Source organism: Hyperolius riggenbachi, chromosome 10 (genome assembly GCF_040937935.1).
Source record: "Hyperolius riggenbachi isolate aHypRig1 chromosome 10, aHypRig1.pri, whole genome shotgun sequence".
Taxonomy (NCBI): domain Eukaryota; kingdom Metazoa; phylum Chordata; class Amphibia; order Anura; family Hyperoliidae; genus Hyperolius; species Hyperolius riggenbachi.
Window position 1 is genome coordinate 115,819,443 of NC_090655.1, and position 19,377 is coordinate 115,838,819.

Sequence of the window (19,377 nt, forward strand, 5' to 3'; positions counted from 1 at the left end):
AAATGCATTCTCAGTTTTTACTAATCCCAGTTTAAAAATAAAAAATGCTACTGTGATAAAAACCATGCCACCAGTTTTATGTCCCTCCAATATAGATAGCCATATGTGTCCCCAGTATTACCCGACCCCTCCCCCCCCCCCCCCCCAGTATAGCCAGATGTGTCCCCAATATCAGTCCCCCTTGTTGTTCTTTAAAGAGAACCCGAGGTGTGTTTAAAGAATGTTATCTGCATACAGAGGCTGGATCTGCCTATACAGCCCAGCCTCTGTTGCTATCCTAAACCCCACTAAGGTCCCCCTGCACTCTGCAATCCCTCATAAATCACAGCCATGCTGTGAGGCTGTGTTTACATCTGTAGTGTCAGTCTCAGCTGCTCCCCCGCCTCCTGCATAGCTCCGGTCCCTGCCCCCCTCCCTTCCCTCCAATCAGCAGGGAGGGAAGGGATGCAGGCGGGGACTGGAGTTCTGCAGGAGGCGGGGAGAGCAGCAGACTGACACTATAGAGATAAACATAGCCAGCTCTGACAAGCTGTTTGTCAGCAGCGTGGCTGTGATTTATGGAGGGATTGCAGAGTGCAGGGGGACCTTCAGGGGGTTTGGGATAGCAACAGAGGCTGGGCTGTATAGGCAGATCCAGCCTCTGTATGCAGATAATATTCTTCAAACCCACCTCGGGTTCTCTTTAAAGGCAACTCAGCACCTAAATTTGAAAATACATAAAATGAACCTCCCCGTAAAGGAAGGGGGGGGGGGGGCGCAGAGGAGTAGACCTCCGTAGGTAAATATTACCAACCACAGGGGTGTTTCTAGGCAATCAGTCCTTAAAAAAAAAGTTATTTCTTAAACTGTTCTTTCTCTAAAAATTTTTGTTTTTAAAATAAATATTGAAGACTTAAAAATGACAAACTGCACATCAGTTTACAACATTTTAGTTGATTTATTGTTTTTAAACACTCAGTTAAATGACTATGTATTAATAAAATGTACAATATTTATTTTTGAATTTATATTATAAGACAAAATAGGTGGGAGTTGCATGTCAACAAACCCGACTGGTTTTGTATAGATGACAACAAACACTTCTTGTACAAAAGTTTGTATTTAAAAGGGGAAATCGTCAGAAACTGCATATGGCATTTGCATACCACAATAAATTGCTGCCACGCCATGTGATATTTATGTGAAGTACTTTACAGATTACCCCTTTAACATTTTTCCTTCTACTATGCAAAGTATTGACAGGTAGAAAAGCCACACCATTATTTTTTGCTCCTTTCCATTTGGTTGGTCTGTGGCAGTCACACTTACGTGTACTTCCTAGTCAGCACTTTTGCAGCATGTGGTCTGAAGCCATCCAAAGCCACTTGTCAACTGGGAATCCCACACAAAGGAGCCCTCCACTAGATGGCAGCCCATATTATCTCACACAACACCATTCATCAGAATACTGGACTGTATGTGACTGAGGGACTGTCTGCCCCTCTTCCTTTGTGCTGTAATGCTGGGAACACACGGGTTGATTCTGGCGCTCGATTCTGCGCCCGATCATTTTGCCCGCTCAATCCTCTTATCTTCTGCTCATTTTTCTTATCTTTTTTCAATTCACTTCAATGAGAAATCGAGCGGCAAAGCAATCGAACGGTGATCGGACATGTTGGAAATTATCTATCGAGCCATCTTAATGGCTCAAACTCGAGCCGTGTATTCCCAGCATTAGATATCAGATACTGCTCTTCCAGTAGTGTACTATACAGGCAGCACCAAGACTGGGGACCCCTCAATGGGAAAGTGGTAGATACCAACACTTATGTTTTGTCTTTATTCCTGCTGAAACAAATGACTGCAAACTTTGCAATGCATGGGCCCATTAACTCTCTTGGGCAACTAACAGGTTTATGGACAATGCAAAGACAGCCAAACAGGAAAACAAGAAACCAAGTTAAAAAATCGTGAAATAATTGATGAACTCACAGGTGGGGGGGGGGGGGGAGTCACAGGTGTTTGGGACAGTATAGTCCTAGCAGTAAGTAGGGAAAATGAATGCCTAGGAGGGAAAAGACCCACATCCCCACTAACCACCTACAGATACACCCCAGGTAGCAAGAGGCAAATAAAGTGCAGGGCTGAACTACTCAGAACTAGCCTTGCTATATATTTGTATATTCTGATAGGCATTTTCCTCACCTAGACACCTCAAGTTACAGTAAGAACATCACATTGGTGCTTGTGGCTGTGTGTTCTTTCTGGAAAAGGCCCACTATCTTATTGAAACTGGCCAGACTTTTGCGATATCATGAGGGGGAGCAGTTGCCAGCCAGAGGAAGGGCCGGTGCTTCCATATAGGCAAAGGGAGCAATTGCCCTAGGGCCCCAGAGAGAGCCACCCACGGTGCCCCCCTCCGCGTCAGCAATAGTGACACCTGAGAGAAGGAAGGCTGAGGAGGTGAATGACAGCCCCCAACAAAGGTTTTGAGGTGATATGATGGACACCTATTGATACTGTGCAGGGTTTTTTTTTTGGGGGGGGGGGGGGGGCATTGATTGGATTGGGCCTGGCAGCTGTCTCAGCATTAATACCTTACGGCATGATGTCGGGAAGTTGCGGTTCAACGCTGATAAGCGGCGCTAGTTCTAATTCACCCAATGGGAAAACGCTTGCCCCGTACAATTAAAAGCTCCCAGATGCGTTACAACGTAATGCCCTGGAACGCTTTGTCTAATGTGAACCGGTCCTAGGAGCGATTCGTCAAAATGGACTGAACAGCTTTTAGTGTGAAAGAGCCCGAGAGCTCATTCCTTAAAACAGCTGCAGTTTGCACATGAATAGTGATATATGACTTGCACACATTGGCAGAGAGTTTCCTTCTCGGATGAATCACGTTTTGAGCTCAATTTACTGACCTCCACATTTACCAGACCTTAAAAAGGAACTTAAGTGAAAAGGGGAAAAAAATAAATCAGAACATTGCAAAGTGAGAAGTTTAAAAATAGAACAGCGATCAAGAAATGATTGATTTTCGCCATGTCATTTGTTTATATAGTTTGATCCACAATCAGCCTGCACGTAATCATGTTTACTACTGGCAGACATGGAAAAAAAAGACAGCACTAAATGCCATTATCTATAACCACACCCACTAACAATGCACCCATACAGACACCCCTGATGATCTATTCGAGAGAAGGTGAAGATTTCTCAGAAAAAAGGGGTATCAGCTTTTGATCAGGATGAAGTTCAATCCTTGGTTACAGTTTCTCTTTAACCCAATAAAATACATTCGATACCATCTCTATCAACAAGTCTGACAACTGGATCCACCATTACCCACCCATCAGCAACTGTTGGATGCACTGCAGTCTGCATAGCTCCAGATACCTCTAGCAACCATCCCAATCTTACTGAATTACTCCATTGGCACATGACTGTCACCCATGCTGCTAGAGGTGGCTATTCCATAGATTAGCAGGCGGTCATAATTTGACTTGGCAGTGTAATTACCTTCTTATGGAGAAGAAACTCCTGTGAGAGAATGCAGAAGTAACTTGCTAGAAATCACTAACTGTGAGCCCCAGGCAAATCCAGACAATATGACCAGCACATATTATTGCATTACATGCATATTATTGTATGTCTGTACTTTTCTTCATTTTAGATACTTCTGGAGTGATCTGACAAGCACATACTGCATAAATATCACACAGGTTTATGGAAGGTTTGGTTCTGGTTAGATATCGCTTTATTGAAATCTGGAACATTTTTCTTTCATAGAAAACAATAAACCTTCCCACAAATGCACTGTTTGCATAAACAAATATTACAATGATCTGAATCTTCTAATACAAAATGCTCAGAATTCTTATTGAAAGAAGAATTGTGCTTACATAAAACATTGGAATGATTAGTTTGCCTCCAAAAGTTCCTCAAAAATTTAACTGGATTTCTTATGTAAGATATTAGTTTACAGAGACTGGTCACTCCATTCCAATGCCTCCCTACTCCATGCTAGCAGCATCCTAGCATCCTCTCCTGCCTACCCTAGAAGTCAAGAAAGTCGATTAGGAGGCGGGACTTCTGGCAGTCAGTGTCATCACAGCTAGAGTTCTGCCTTCCCTGGAAGCCCTGCCCCCCAGTCTACCTCCTCAGTTTCTTTTGGTAGACAGGAAATTATATTACTGTTTAGTTTATCGATACACTTAGTTTTTTATATTTATTTAATGATCCACAATGAATACATTGTGAGTTACAGCTTTATTAACAAAAGATCTGCTGTGTGGTTGTCCTATTCCAGAATATCCAGAGCATTTTATATCAAGAAGACATACATTAGGTTGTATTTGTTTCTTGCTGCAGCAATAGCACAACAAATAAGTAGACTACACATCAGGGTGTAAAATCTTACAGTGTCATTGCTATGCTATGTTGTAATTTGCTACAGTGTTATCATTGCAAATAAAGCAATGGCACAGCAACAAAAGCTAATGGAATGTCTCAAGATGAGATGTTTCTATTCCTGCCAGTACTGCTGTATCCCATAATTCAAAGCAAACTTGCACATGTGACATGTGCAATGTCAAAATTAGGTCAGCTCCACCTTAGTCAGTGTAAAATCAGCTTTTTATGGTAACATCCTAAAATCAGCTGCAGTAACGGACTGTTTTGGATAGTGTACCCTTTGGGGGATTAACTATGGGGGAGCAGTCCCTGCAACTGGAGGGGTGCACAGAGGTGTGTTAAGGGCCCCAACTATTAACCTACCATCCCTCCGATACTCCAGATCAGGTGTTTCTGTGGCTACATGTTGTAGGTGTGAAGATCCTGATGGCAACACTTGTTTTATGACCCATGTAAGATGGGCCCCCTAGGCTGTGAGGGTCACCAAGGGGAGGCAAGGGAAAGGGTGTGAACATTAAGAAGCCCCATCAAAGTTTTGCTGGGGGGCCCCATAATTTGTGGTTACACCACTGGCCATACCTATGGCTATGACCGTTTGAAAAAGGGTTCATTACCCGAAACGGTAGTCTGCTTCTGCAGACGATTTCAGGATGTTTCTTTAAAGACCTGTTTTTACACTAAGGTGGTGCGAACGCAGTTTTGACATTGCTATAGAGTACCCCTGAAGGTACTGGGGTAAGGGTCTAGGCACATCACTTATTACTACGTGGGTGCTCCTATAATTTTGATTCATTATTTGTGACATGTGGACATATCAGTAAATATTTTTCAAAGTGCTCTGAGAGTTCTGAAACTCAGGAAATGCTAAGTAAGCAGAATGTAATTCTCCTGGACAAGCATGGGTAAACTGTGCTGGGGGGAATCCATGAACCACAAGTGGTACAGCTGCAATCTCCCTGTAACCTCAGGTAATACACAGAATATCCTGATTTCACATGAGCCAGTGTTGAACTGAACAAAGCTTGTGATTTGTGTGTGATCACTTCACAGAATCGTGACGTCTGGCTAGTACTGACAAGGCTACTCACCACTGTGAAGAGATATGCTGCAACATTTGGAAGAATAAAGCAGGACTGCATTAGGAAACAAAGTGGGGGCCACATGGTGTACAGGAGAAAAGTACCATAGTGGGAAACACAGGAATAAAACAGCATGGAACAGGAGAAGAGAATGGGTTAACAGGAAAGAGATAATCCAGTGGGACAGCAATGGACACAAGAGAATAGTGTGGGACAGCAGGGGGGCACAAGGAAAGAATAGAGAGGGACAGCGGGGGGCACAAGGAAAGAATAGAGAGGGACAGCAGGGGGCGCAAGAAGAGAATAGAGTGTGATGGCAGGGGGCACAAGAAAAGAAAAGAGAGGGACAGCAGGGGGCACAAGGAGAGAATAGAGAGGGACAGCAGGGGGCACAAGGAGAGAATAGAGAGGGACAGCAGGGGGCACAAGAAGAGAATAGAGTGGGACGGCAGGGGGCACAAGAAGTGAATAGAAAGGGACAGCGGGGGACACAAGAGAATAGAGAGGGACAGCGGGGGGCACAAAAAGAGACTAGAGTGTGACGGCAGGGGGCGCAAGAAGAGAATAGAATAGGGTAAAAGGGGGCACAAAGAGAAAATAAAGAAGGACAGCGGGGGACCCAAGAGAATAGTGTGGGACAGCAGGGGGCGCAAGAAGAGAATAGAGTAGGTTAGAAGGGGGCACAAGAAGAGAATAGAGAGGGACAGCAGGAGGCACAAGAAGAGAATAGAGAGGGACAGCGGGGGACACAAGAGAATAGTGTGGGACAGCGGGGGGGGGCGCAAGAAGAGAATAGAATAGGGTAAAAGGGGACACAAGAAGAGAATAGAATAGGGTAAAAGGGGGCACAAGAAGAGAATAGAGTGGGACAGCAGGGGGCACAAGAAGAGAATAGAGAGGGACAGCAGGGGGCACGAGAAAAGAGTAGGGTGGCATAGCAGGGGGCACCAGAAGAGTATAGAGTGGGACAGCAGGGGGCACGAGAAGAGAATAGGGTAGTATAGCAGGGGGCACCAGAAGAGAATAGAGTAGGGTATAGCAGGGGGCACAAAAAGAGAATAGACTAGGGCAGCTGAAGGCACAAAAAGGGAAGTGTGTGTGTGTGGGGGGGGGGGGGGGGTGGGGGGCAGGGAAACGAGAGGAGAGAGGGAAGCTTTCTGCCTGGCTCAGCCTGGGCACCAGAAGCCTTCAATTTTTCCTAAAACTAAGTCATCCTACTGGCAACCTAAACAACCAAATAGGAAGCAAAAAAGATGTTTGGGCTACATACAACTGTCTAGGACAGTTCATTATGCTCTATATGGAGGTTAGGGTTTGGTCCTCTGGAGCACGATGAAAGATAAATAAATATGGATTCATGCACCTTTGCATGTCACATATGCTCACGTTAATGTAAACACAGGTTCATTTTAGGAGCCCTTGTCACTTGGATTATGAACCAGTTTATGAACTAGGCAGGAACGTTTGGCACAGACATATAAGTGCTTTGTAAGAACTAGTACGGTTACGTTGTCCTCTTCCCTAAGTAAATGGCTAATAAAGTACAAGAGTGGCTACTGTCAATAAGATGCATTGGGGGACATTTATTAAGCAAGGCTGCAACAAAACCATCTGCTTTACTAGTGTAATTAAAGCATGATGTCTCAGATGGCTTTCTATGTATTTTCTCTAACTCTGCAATCCACTGTGAGAAAAATGTAAAAATCAGAGACCAATGTACAACAGATTCAGTCACATCTGAAAGAAGTGCTCAATGAAGGTTCTTATTCTTACTCCGTTATTTCCCATTCTGTATCAGCCGGCTGTTCCATAGTACATCTGATTGCCTCTGCTGTTATTCTGCACTCCTTGCTGTGTGATGATTCTTTTGATAAATATCCTCCATTGTAGCTAACATGAGATTGTGCAAATTAGCTTCCCTGAAAGGATTGCTCTACTTCATTTACCAAAAACATTTAAAGGATCATCAAATGTGGTGGAACCCTTGGTGTCCTGCTTGGTTTCTGACTCTGAAGGAGCCGACTTGGCTTTTGGTTTACTCTTCTTCATGCTGGAGGCAGATGTTGAAAATATATCATCTGTGTGGGGAAAAAAATATAACATTTATTTGATTAAAATGCAGTCCTAAAAATCATCAAGGTCAGGTCAGCACAAAATAAGTGGTCTTTAAAAAACTATTTTATTTCCTAATGTCAAATATTATCTGAAGCAAAACAGAAAATAACTAAGTGTACCCGAAGCGGCGCAGGCAGGGTCAAATGGGATACAAGAGGCATGTTCCCTGGTCCATGATGTGCCTCAGTGTCTCCTATGCACAGCTCTTTGCTCCCCCAAGCAGAAGCTTGTCGGCAATCTCGAGGGGAAGGGGTGTCCCTTGCAGGAGAGGCGCTCCTACAAAACACCCACTGGGGGCGTTCCTAACACCCCTTCCTCAGCTGGCAGCTCTGCCTCTCCCCTGCCTCTCTGCGCTCTGCTCTGTAATGAGACACACAGAGAAGAGCTTGCAGCATCTTGACCTCACAGGGCACTGAAAGGGACTGCTGGCCACAAGAGCGGCAGGAATTGAGACTACCTGATACAACTAGTTCCCCCGATCTGGTAGAAAGCATTTTTTTTATAACCTCGTATTCACTTTAAAGAGGAACTATACTGAAAATAACATAATGAATACATGCTTATTTCTTCCTCCCGCTAACTTCTTTGCTGATCTCTGGGAATATCTGCTTGAACTTAAGTCTAATCTGTTATGATTGACTAAAGTTACCGGTAAATACACGCTAGATGAGGTGGTCGATAATGACCGCCTCTGCCGAGAATTTGTGTACAGCAGACCCCGGCCCTGCTCAGCCAGTGATCTGCCTGACTGACTTACCCTGCCAGCCGCATGATGTCACACATGCACCACTCCGCCCACTACATAGGAACAAAACACATTGTTAGCCTTCAGGCTAATAACATATCTGTGAGCCTCGACCCACCCATGTCACCCGCGGGATTGAGTACCGATCCCCGACGGACGGCATGCCTCGTACATGGTTTATTGCACAAAAGTCGTAAACAAAAAAGTGCAAAGGGCAGAAGAAAAGGATGGAGGGCAAGACAATAGGAATGGGAAGGTAAAAAAGGTCTCTCTGACAAAGGTAGACACAACACAGACAGGATTTAGCACAGATCGCAAGAAATGGGACAGAGATGCACACAAAGGAAGAGTCCAAATCATAGCTTTAACACAGAACTGGCACCCCAGCTTGCACTGCACCCCTTTTACAGCAGCAGGACAAAGTACATATTAAGTCTAACCTTTGCCATCTATTTGTTTGCTGAAGACAATCAAATGCTCAAGCTACAGTATATACGTACCCATGTCATCGTCAAATATTGACTTAGCCTCCACCTTCTTCTTAGATTTCTTCTCTTTAGGTTTATGCGTGAGATCAGCAAAAATATCTGTATGGTCATCAAACAGGTTTGATTCTGTTGCTACCTTTTTCTCCTTTGATTTCTTCACTGACTTAACAGCTTCAGCCGCAAATATGTCATCCTTAAAAGGTAAAGCAGAATTATTAGATAACTTTTCCTGAAAAGCAGAGATTTGAGTTTTATTTGCCACACTATCAAGTACACCTCTCTACATTCATAGCGACCATTATGAATAACTCAGGTTGCTTGCTGGACTCTTTGAAAACTTCATGCTTCCCCCAGGCTAGATTCAAAGTGTAAAGAAGGTCACACACCATACATCGGGGCGAATCCTCACAAATTTGCCTCAGGCAGCAATGTAATTATATTATCAATTTTGCTTCTGTTCTAAAATACAGGATTTTCAGTGCCATTGTTTACAAAAATAAATTGACAAAACATATTCCTGTATTCCAGAACACTACAGGTTCTGAGAGTCCGTTCAGAACTCTTGAAGTAGTGAGGACATTTCCAAAGATAATCATTCAAGACGAGATTAGCACACACTGCAGCTTGTTTACCATCAGCATAACTACAGTGTTCTGGCTTACAATCCCACATACTCTGGTTCACATGCCAAAAACTTAAAAAGGAGGCAAAATAAATATAGCAACTATATTGCACTATTGATAAGGGTTCCATTTAAATACATTTTATGGTGGAGAAGTGGATAGCAGTCTTGTCTTGCAGTGCTGGGTCCCTGGTTGAAATCGCATCCAAGGAGCTATCTGTTCGGAGTTTGTATGTTCCTATGGTAGGTGTCTATGTGAATTTCCTCAGGGCATTCCAGTTTCCTCCCACATCCCAAAAACATACAGATAATTTCATTGGCTTCCCCCAAAATTGGCTGTAGACTTTGATGGACATATGACTATGGTAGGGATAAGATTGTGAGCCCCTCTAAGGGATAGTTAGTGACAAGACTAAACACTCTGTACTGCGCTGCGGAAGATGTTGGCACTATATAAATACTAAGTAATAAAAAAAATTGAACGTCACATAATACCTCAAATATATCACCAGCTGCTCCTTTAACTTCTTTTGGTGGAATAGGCTGAACATCTACTTTCCTCTGGGGATTCTGAGTTCCAAACAAATCATCATCAGGTTCATTGTCTAACAGAGAGGTGGATGGGAGGGTTTTCTTGGGTTTGTCTTTGACAGATTTAAAAAGGTCATCGTCACTACCATCACCATCAGTCACAGCAGCTGAAGATTTACTGCCCTCTTCCTTAATGGGCTGACTGAAAATCTTGCTCACAGAAGACTTCTCTTTCTGCTTTGAGACAACTGGGTCAAGTAATGGACTCCGGCCAAAGAGATCAGAACCAAATAAATCATTGACATCAGGGGTGAGAGGATTTACAGGGGCTTTTGTTTTAGCTTTGGAGTGTACATCATTCTCTGAAAAGGACAGCTTCATGCTGGAAATAGTCTCCTCTTTATCCACTTGCCAGTTTGACTGAGCCAGCCCAGCCTCAGAAGGTTCCTCTTGTGTTGGTGATAATGGAGAGGACTCTCTGAGGTCTCCAGAGTCTTGGGATGGAAGTTTTCTGCCCATTCTTGATGGAGGTCTCCTCTTACCGCCCACCTTGGCACGAGTCTGAAAAATAAGTAGTGCACGACATAAAGTTAAGAATAATCCAACACAAGTCAGTACTTCAAAATATGTAAAGGTTAAGACCATTTTTAAAGTGGAGCTGTCAGTCATACTATCTCAGGAAAAAAACCCACATATATAAGTAAATACTTGCTCTACTTATATAACATATGTATTGCACTGTCCACATTTTGATTCTAACAATTTCCTCCTTTACTCCGTCTGTGAATGCTTTGCCCGCCCTCCTCCCAGTCTTCAGACACTCCCAGCCAGCTCTGTAGTAGAAAGTGCATTGTCTCAGCATGAGAAATATTGGCCAATCAGAGAGGAACAGAAGAGTAGGAGGGGAAAATGGGAGGGAAAGAGGCTTCAGACAGTCAGGCTGCATTAGTTATGTCTAAGGGGATAGTAAAAAAAAGAAAAAAGAAAATCCAGCATGCCCTGCAACTTCCTTTGTGCGACAGATGTACCAAATAAGAGCTAGGGAAACTGGGGAATGATCTTTTCTGGAGAAGAAAAGTAAGAGTGATTTTAAACTTTTGGATTGCCTGATTAGCACCTTCATTACTTGTTTACCAGATAAAAATAAATAATTGATTTTTGATTTTATGCCTGACAGTTACACTTTAATGATACCAGTTGCAGATATAATATAATATATATATATATATATATATATATATATATATATATATATATATATATATATATATATATATATATATATATATATATACATACACATACACAGTGGGTTGCAAAAGTATTCAGCCCCCTTGAAGTTTTCCACATTTTGTCACATTACTGCCACAAATATGCATCAATATTATTGGAATTCCACATGAAAGACCAATACAAAGTGGTGTACATGTGAGAAGTGGATCGAAAATCATACATCATTCCAAACATTTTATTACAAATAAATAACTGCAAAGTGGGGTGTGCGTAATTATTCGGCCCCCTGAGTCAATACTTTGTAGAACCACCTTTTGCTGCAATTACAGCTGCCAGTCTTTTTAGGGTATTTCTCTACCAGCTTTGCACATCTAAAGACTGAAATCCTTGCCCATTCTTCTTTGCAAAACAGCTCCAGCTCAGTCAGATTAGATGGACAGCGTTTGTGAACAGCAGTTTTCAGATCTTTCCACAGATTCTCAATTGGATTTAGATCTGGACTTTGACTGGGCCATTCTAACACATAGATATGTTTTGTTTTAAACCATTCCATTGTTGCCCTGGCTTTATGTTTAGCGTCATTGTCCTGCTGGAAGGCGAACCTCCGCCCCAGTATCAAGTCTTTTGCAGTCTTTAAGAGGTTTTGTTCCAAGTTTGCCCTGTATTTGGCTCCATCCATCTTCCCATCAACTCTGACCAGCTTCCCTGTCCCTGCTGAAGAGATGCACCCCCGAGCATGATGCTGCCACCACCATATTTGACAGTGGGGATGGTGTGTTCAGAGTGATGTGGAGTGTTAGTTTTCTGCTACACATAGCGTTTTGCATTTTGGCCAAAAAGTTCCATTTTGGTCTCATCCGACCAGAGCACCTTCTTCCACATGTTTGCTGTGTCCCCCACATGGCTTGTGGCAAACTGCAAACGTGACTTCTTATGCTTTCTGTTAACAATGCCTTTCTTCTTGCCATTCTTCCATAAAGGCCAACTTTGTACAGTGCATGACTAATAGTTGTCCTATGGACAGAGTCTCCCACCTGAGCTGTAGATCTCTGCAGCTCGTCTAGAGTCACCATGGGCCTCTTGACTGCATTTCTGATCAGCGCTCTCCTTGTTCGACCTGTTAGTTTAGGTGGACGGCCTTGTCTTGGTAGGTGTACAGTTGTGCCATACTCCTTCCATTTCTGAATGATCGCTTGAACAGTGCTCCGTGGGATGTACAAGGCTTTGGAAATCTTTTTGTAGCCTAAGCCTGCTTTAAATTTTTCAATAACTTGATCCCTGGCCTGTCTTGTGTGTTCTTTGGACTTCACGGTGTTGTTGCTCCCAATATTCTCTTAGACAACCTCTGAGGCCCTCACAGAGCAGCTGTATTTGTACTGACATTAGATTACACACAGGTGCACTCTATTTAGTCATTAGCACTCATCAGGCAATGTCTATAGGCAACTGACTGCACTCAGATCAAAGGGGGCCGAATAATTATGCACACACCACTTTGCAGTTATTTATTTGTAAAAAAAAATTGGAATCATGTATGATTTTCATTCCACTTCTCATGTGTACACCACTTTGTGTTGGTCTTTCATGTGGAATTCCAATAAAATGGATTCATGTTTGTGGCAGTAATATGACAAAATGTGGAAAACGTTAAGGGGGCCGAATACTTTTGCAACCCACTGTATATATATTTCAATTCATTTTAAGATCACTTTTCAGCACTCTGCAATCAAAAAAGTACAAAAAGTGAGTTAAAAAATACTGTCAAAATTATTCTGAGTATTGTATTGCTTGCTTGTGGCGTAAGAGGGATTTAATTGATAAGGTGTCAAAAACTTACGAAAAAAAAGTGAATTGAATAAAGGCCCTTGTCTCTAAGTTCCTGTAATGTAGATAGTACTGGCTGAGAAATGGACCTAATTCGCATTTACACAAGCCATTTTACGAGTCAATAAAAATGGCTCCTTTTAATTCTGAACACAACAGGAAGAAGAGACGTACTGTGGTGTTAGGATAATGAATATTTTTCACAGGCTGCCTTACTGTCTTGCTTATCTGTTTAATGAATTATCTCTCCTTATATGTTTTATCTCATCCATTATCTCTCCTTACAGTTAAGACACAAAATAAGAAAGCTTTGTATAAATACAAGGCGCTTGGCCTCCTGGAGCATATAGTCTTAAGGTACATACACACGTCGGATTTGCGCAAACGACCGGTCGTTTGGACGTCAAATCGGGCGTGTGTACAGTCTGTCGTTAGGCTGATCAGACCAGGCTTGAGCGATCCGTCCGGTCTTATCAGCTGAACGACAGCCTGTACACAGACCCAATTTAACGTCCAAACGACCGGTCGTTTGGACGGCCAAACGACGGGTCATTTGCGCAAATCCAACGTGTGTACGCACCTTTAAGAATGAGCAAGTTAGTCCTGGAGAATGTGGTGGATGCAGGCGGTATAACAGTTTCACAGCAGAGGTTCTAGTTTATAAGGCACAAGAGCCGGGAAATGGAGAGCAGCATGTGGAGTGGATCGGAAGGGAGGTGGCAGACTAGATGGCGCTGGTTTTCTTTTCTTTTTTTCTATTTATCTTAGTAATGTTGCAATATCAGGTTTTGGATAGGCACACCTTGCCATGGATAGTTGGGTGCTCAGCCTTAAGGCAGAAGCAACATCGATCCAGTACAAACAATTTAAGTTTGGCTGGCACACCAGTATCAATATTCCAAGCAGTTTTATTGTATGCACAACATGACAATTGTTTCGGGGCCACGGAGGGTCCCCTTCATCAGATAAAGTGCAGACATACGATTGTCTGCACTTTATCTGGTGAAGGGGACCCTCCGTGGCCCCAAAACAATTGTCATGTTGTGCATACAATTACACTGCTTGGAATATTGATACTTTGTGCCAGCCGAACTTGAATTGTTTATGTTAGTAATGTTAGTACGAGCCATAGGTACATTTGCCAGGGATCCTTACACAGCAATATTGCAGCTGTCCAGTAATCCCTGGTCAACTTCCACAGGGTTTCCAGGTGGTCATTAAGCAGAAGTCTGTTAGGTCCCATGCCATGGTTCCGCTCCAAGCAAAGTCTCCGCTCTCCCCTCTGGAAGGTCGCGGCCTGCCAAGATCTTCTGAACATGTGTGGGTGTGCAGTGATGGGAGTGTGATCACGAGAGGCGCGCAGCACGCCTGCGCAGAAGATCACAACTCGGTTGCGATCTTCGGAAGGGGAGAGTGGAGGCCTGCATCAGAGAGGAACTGCACGATAGAACCTAACAGATGTCTAGGGACTGGAAGAAGCCCCAGGTGAGTAAAACTAAAGAAAAAAAAAATTCCCAGATGTATCCTTTAACTGACTTAACTCATAGTTTATCTCTCCTTATTTGACTTGGTTCATGATTTATCTCTGCTCATCTGTTTATCTCATGAACTATCTCTTGTTATTTACACACAGGTAGTCAACCATGTAAACAGGCCCTAATGCACACAAACACACACGTATTTTTTTTTCAGCCCTGTTCATGAAATGCCCCTTTCTAAAATATCTAGCTGAACATATTCGTATTTACTTACAAGGTTGATGTATTATTACCTTATTCGCACTGTGAAGAGTGTCCACTTGAACTGGGGTTTCAAAGCTCACCCCTTCCGTAGTTGCACTTTGTCTACCCTCTGACATTGCTGAACTCGATATATCGGTCACTGGAGCAGTAAGCCTCCCACCTGATAGCTTAGGGACTGCGCCTGGTAACAATGCTGCTGGGTTGATGAGCAAATTGGCCTGTAAATAAACAGCACACGCATCAGTCCATGGTTTCTTGCTTGCCAACACTGTACATGCACTGGAGATTCTGCAGATCCTGTAGTAAAAGTGAATAGCTTTAGAAGTGTATTGGGAAGAAAATGAAGACAAGTGCATTAGCCAAGGTGAGTCCATTCCAGGTAAAGCACTGCTAGTAGACACAGAAATGAAAGAGCAAGAATGTTAGTTCCCAGAAATATCATCAGCTTTTTTTTTTCCAGTGGGAGATGTTGGTGCAAAACAAATAAAGAGAGAATAGTGAAATGTAAAACTCTATAGTTACTTGTAGCTTCTCAATCCGAGAGGAGGGACTTTTAGTTTTTAATGTTGCTGGATCTGCAGGTTTCTATACAAAATGAAAGCAGATTAAAACAGCATCAGACTTCAAAAAGGGCTATATAAAGGTTGTAAAACCTCGGTATATTCAAGCAGACACACAGACAGTCGCATGTGCACATACGCAACTACGCTTCTCAAAATCTCACAAAACATGGCCCCATTCATCCTCTCTTTAATACAGTGCAGTCATCCTGTCCCCTTCGCAAAAAAGCACCCCCAACGCATGATGTTACCACCTCCATGCTTCACAGTAGGGATGGTCTTCTTGGGATGCAACCCATCCTCCTTTTTCCATGGTTTCTACGTGGGAGAACTTGCAAAATCACAGGGTGTTCAAATACTTTTGTTCTCACTGTATTAACCAACATGTCCAAGTACTGTCATTGGTGGGCTGGCCAATCAGGGCTGCCCAGAGCTAAACCATGTGATATTTTTCTGAGGCAGCACTATAATGCATCAACAAGGGGCCTGCTTGACCCTCATAGTGATGCATCAAAAAAGCCAATTTATTTGTCACTTTTTTAAAATGACAAATATCTTCAACAAGTGGGAAATTGAAGTTGATTCTCTCCTGTGCTGCTGTCTACTTCTAGGCAGAGGCTTTTTAACTACTGGAGTATGAAAAGACCCCTTGAGCAGCTAGCTTGTGGTACTGATCCAGCTGGAAAACAACCAATAGGGAAATAACCACTGATAATCTAACACACAAAGAAATAAAAGTGACTAAAAACAGCAGACTGAATACACAGCAATTCAGAGTCACATTAACCCAAGTACTGTGCAGAAATAAATGGCTAATTAGTTTAAGACCTCTTCCTGATTATACTAAATCCATCTTCATTGTACAAATAAATCTCTTTATATAATTTCCCTGTGTCCCATGTCCCTGTGTCAGTGCTTTTGCGCTACTGCGCATATCCAGCACTGACTGCCGTTGGGACAGGATGCAGGACGGGCCAGGGGGCAGGCCGGCCGGGCGGGTGTGGGAGCGGTGGACGGGCACACGCATGTGCGCTGTGATGCTGTGGCAGTGACCGATCTAGAGCCTGTTTTTTAAACTGGTTTAGGTCAGCTAGTGATAATATATTGTTTATTTGTATAAAAGTTAACTTTGTCAGCTGACAGGCAGTAGTATTTCCCTTTTCTATACACATTGATGACCGTCAGCCTTTAAGCCAGCGCAAAAAGAAAAAAAAAAACAAAACAAGTGATGAGCATGTCTAAATTCAAGATGCAGATAATGGCACATTTATTGAATGAATTCCTACTATTACTTTTAACTTCTTTTACTGAACTGTGTTCCCTGAGGTCCAGGTAACAAGCCATGTAGGTTTACCACAGTCCCAGATAGGGACACAGCTGCATTAACTGGAACCATCACTATTTGTATCGCCTGGGCTGTGAACCAAAATGAGTGCAAGTCTACTTTAGGGCACCCAGCAGGAAACCTCATAGGGAAACTAACATAGTTGGGTGGACAGAGTGCTGTGATTGGAGAATTGTTCCTGTTTCGTCCCCTAAATAGGGGAATGCCCTAAACTGCAAGCGCTGTTTGATGGCATGGAGGAATTCCATGAAGCGCTTCTTAAAGAGACCACACACATCACAATCTGAACAGAAAGCTAAGAGACAGCATAGCCGCTTGTACAAACCTCTGAACTTTCTGCATTTAATACAGAGTCCTCCTGCTTTACTGCATGCAAAGTGTCCGCTTCTTTAGGTGGTTTCACACTCTCTTTTTTGATAACAGTTTTCTTTTCTTGCACTTTCTAAAAACAGGAAAAGGAATGTACTGTCTGAAAATGAAGTAGCCCAAGCATCTATTTATAAAGCAGAGCTATAAAGCTTGCCTTGATCACTGTTTACAGCAGCACATCATGAAAGGGAGGAACAAATTAGCCTATTTACAAAAGCTTTGAGGGTTTTTATTTGGGGGGGGGGGGGGGGTTAAACAGCTCTTTTTTTGTCTCCCTGACGCTAGCTACTGATGGTCAATGAGATGTAATTATTTCGAGTTGATGCAGTATTATGCAAATTTTATATGCAAATCTATGCAGCTTGAAAATTAACCAATCAAATTGTGCCAAGGAAAAATGTGATTGTTCCATTTTCAAGCTGCATAAATTTGCATACACAAATTTGCATAATCCTGCATCAACTCAGAGTACTTTGCATCTCACTGACCATCCCTAATTCTGGCTTTCTTTTGGTGTAAATTGTTCAAATGACATTGGATCATGTGACTTGACTGATAAATGAGGGAGCAAAAGAATATCCTGCCCCCCTGGAAATAACTGTGACCAGACTGATCAAGGAGAGAGTGATAGAATATCCCGCCCCCCTGGAAATATCATGTGACCAGACTGATCAAGGAGAGAGTGATAGAATATCTTGCCCCCTGGAAATATCATGTGACCAGACTGATCAAGGAGAGAGTGATAGAATATCTTGCCCCCTGGAAATATCATGTGACCAGACTGATCAAGGAGAGAGTGATAGAATATCCTGCCCCCTGGAAATATCATGTGACCAGACTGATCAATAAGAGAGCGATAGAATATCCTGCCCCCAGGAAATATCATGTGACCTGACTAATAAATAAGGGAGTAATAGAATATCCTGCCCCCCTGGAAATAGCATGTGACCAGACTGATCAATGAGAGAGAGATAGAATATCCTGCCCCCTGGAAATATCATGTAACCAGACTGATCAATGAGAGAGCGATAGAATATCCCGCCCCCCTGGAAATATCATGTGACCTGACTAATAAATAAGGGAGTAATAGAATATCCTGCCCCCCTGGAAATAGCATGTGACCAGACTGATCAATGAGAGAGCGATAGAATATCCTGCCCCCCTGGAAATATCATGTGACCAGACTGATCAATGAGAGAGCGATAGAATATCCCGCCCTCTGGAAATATCATGTGACCTGACTAATAAATGATGGAGCAATAGAATAGCCTGCCCCCCTGGAAATATCATGTGATCTGACTAATAAATGAGGGAGTAATAGAATATCCCGCCCCATTGGAAATATCATGTGACCTGACTGATCAATGTGAGAGCGATAGAATATCCTGCCCCCTGGAAATATCCTCAGTCAATACTCTCATGGGGGGTTATTCTTACGTCTGATCAAGCGACCAGAGAGTCTATGTACAGCTAATTTAAGATACCATTTATAATTAAGTCACAGATAGATAGATAGATAGATAGATAGATAGATAGATAGATAGAATCTGGATTACACAATATTTATATTATTACCGGAGGCTTCTTGGGTTTAGCACTACTGAAGAGGTCATCGTCATCATCATCTCCAAATAGTCCTGCTCCAGCTGATGGTTTAATTGCGCTTGGCTTCTCTACCTAGAGTATTAAGGTCAAAAACAGGTAAACTATCTATACAAGAAGAATGAGGTATACCATACTATAAAGTCTAGAAAACATATATATTTTTTTTTTAATTATTTATATTGTGCTAGCATCTTCTGTAGCGCTGTACAATATACAAAAACATACAATGTCCTCAATTCACTAAGGGCAGTTTGGTAAAAATAATTTTACATTTTCTTCTTTTTTACAAATTCACTAAGATTTCGTTCCGGTGATAAGACTGGTCTTGAGCGATCCGCCTGGCAGATCGCTCAAAGTCAGTCTTATCACCCGAACGACGAACTGTACACATGCCCGATTTGGCGTGCAGACGACTGAACGTACAAACGACCCGTCGTTCGGAAAAATACGACATGTGTATGGGCCTTTAGCGTATTGCATGTTGATTGGATTTCAGCAATGCCACAGTGTGCTCAGGCTGTAAGGGGAAAGAGAAGCTTTTTATGTATGTAGCAGGAAGGACTTACTTGTTTCTTACTAGTGTTGGCAAACAGATCCACGTCTGGATCATTATCTTTCTGTAGTTCCTGACTGAAGAGAAGTTCCTCATCCTGGAAGACTCGTGTGCTCTTTGCCTGGCCTCCTTTTTCAGGAATAACCTACCAGTTTAAAGTAGATGGAGAAAAGT

General features: G+C 42.7%; 1 protein-coding gene across 3 annotated transcripts in view; it reads right to left on the reverse strand.

Annotated features, from left to right (window-relative positions):
- Positions 1 to 913: 913 nt before the first annotated feature.
- The window catches only part of WASHC2C (WASH complex subunit 2C), an 81,840-nt gene continuing 63,376 nt past the window's right edge, over positions 914 to 19,377 (reverse strand). Inside the window, exons 23-30 of one of the 3 annotated variants that reach the window (XM_068257606.1) lie at positions 19,217 to 19,348; positions 18,621 to 18,722; positions 17,002 to 17,118; positions 15,294 to 15,356; positions 14,801 to 14,989; positions 9,937 to 10,533; positions 8,832 to 9,012; positions 914 to 7,549 (exon numbers count right to left, since the gene is read on the reverse strand). In XM_068257606.1, coding sequence (XP_068113707.1) covers positions 7,410 to 7,549; positions 8,832 to 9,012; positions 9,937 to 10,533; positions 14,801 to 14,989; positions 15,294 to 15,356; positions 17,002 to 17,118; positions 18,621 to 18,722; positions 19,217 to 19,348 — 1,521 coding nt within the window. In that variant the 3' untranslated portion in view covers positions 914 to 7,409. The remainder of the gene's footprint in view (positions 7,550 to 8,831; positions 9,013 to 9,936; positions 10,534 to 14,800; positions 14,990 to 15,293; positions 15,357 to 17,001; positions 17,119 to 18,620; positions 18,723 to 19,216; positions 19,349 to 19,377) is intronic. The other 2 variants (XM_068257607.1, XM_068257608.1) reach the window with 2 other exon arrangements.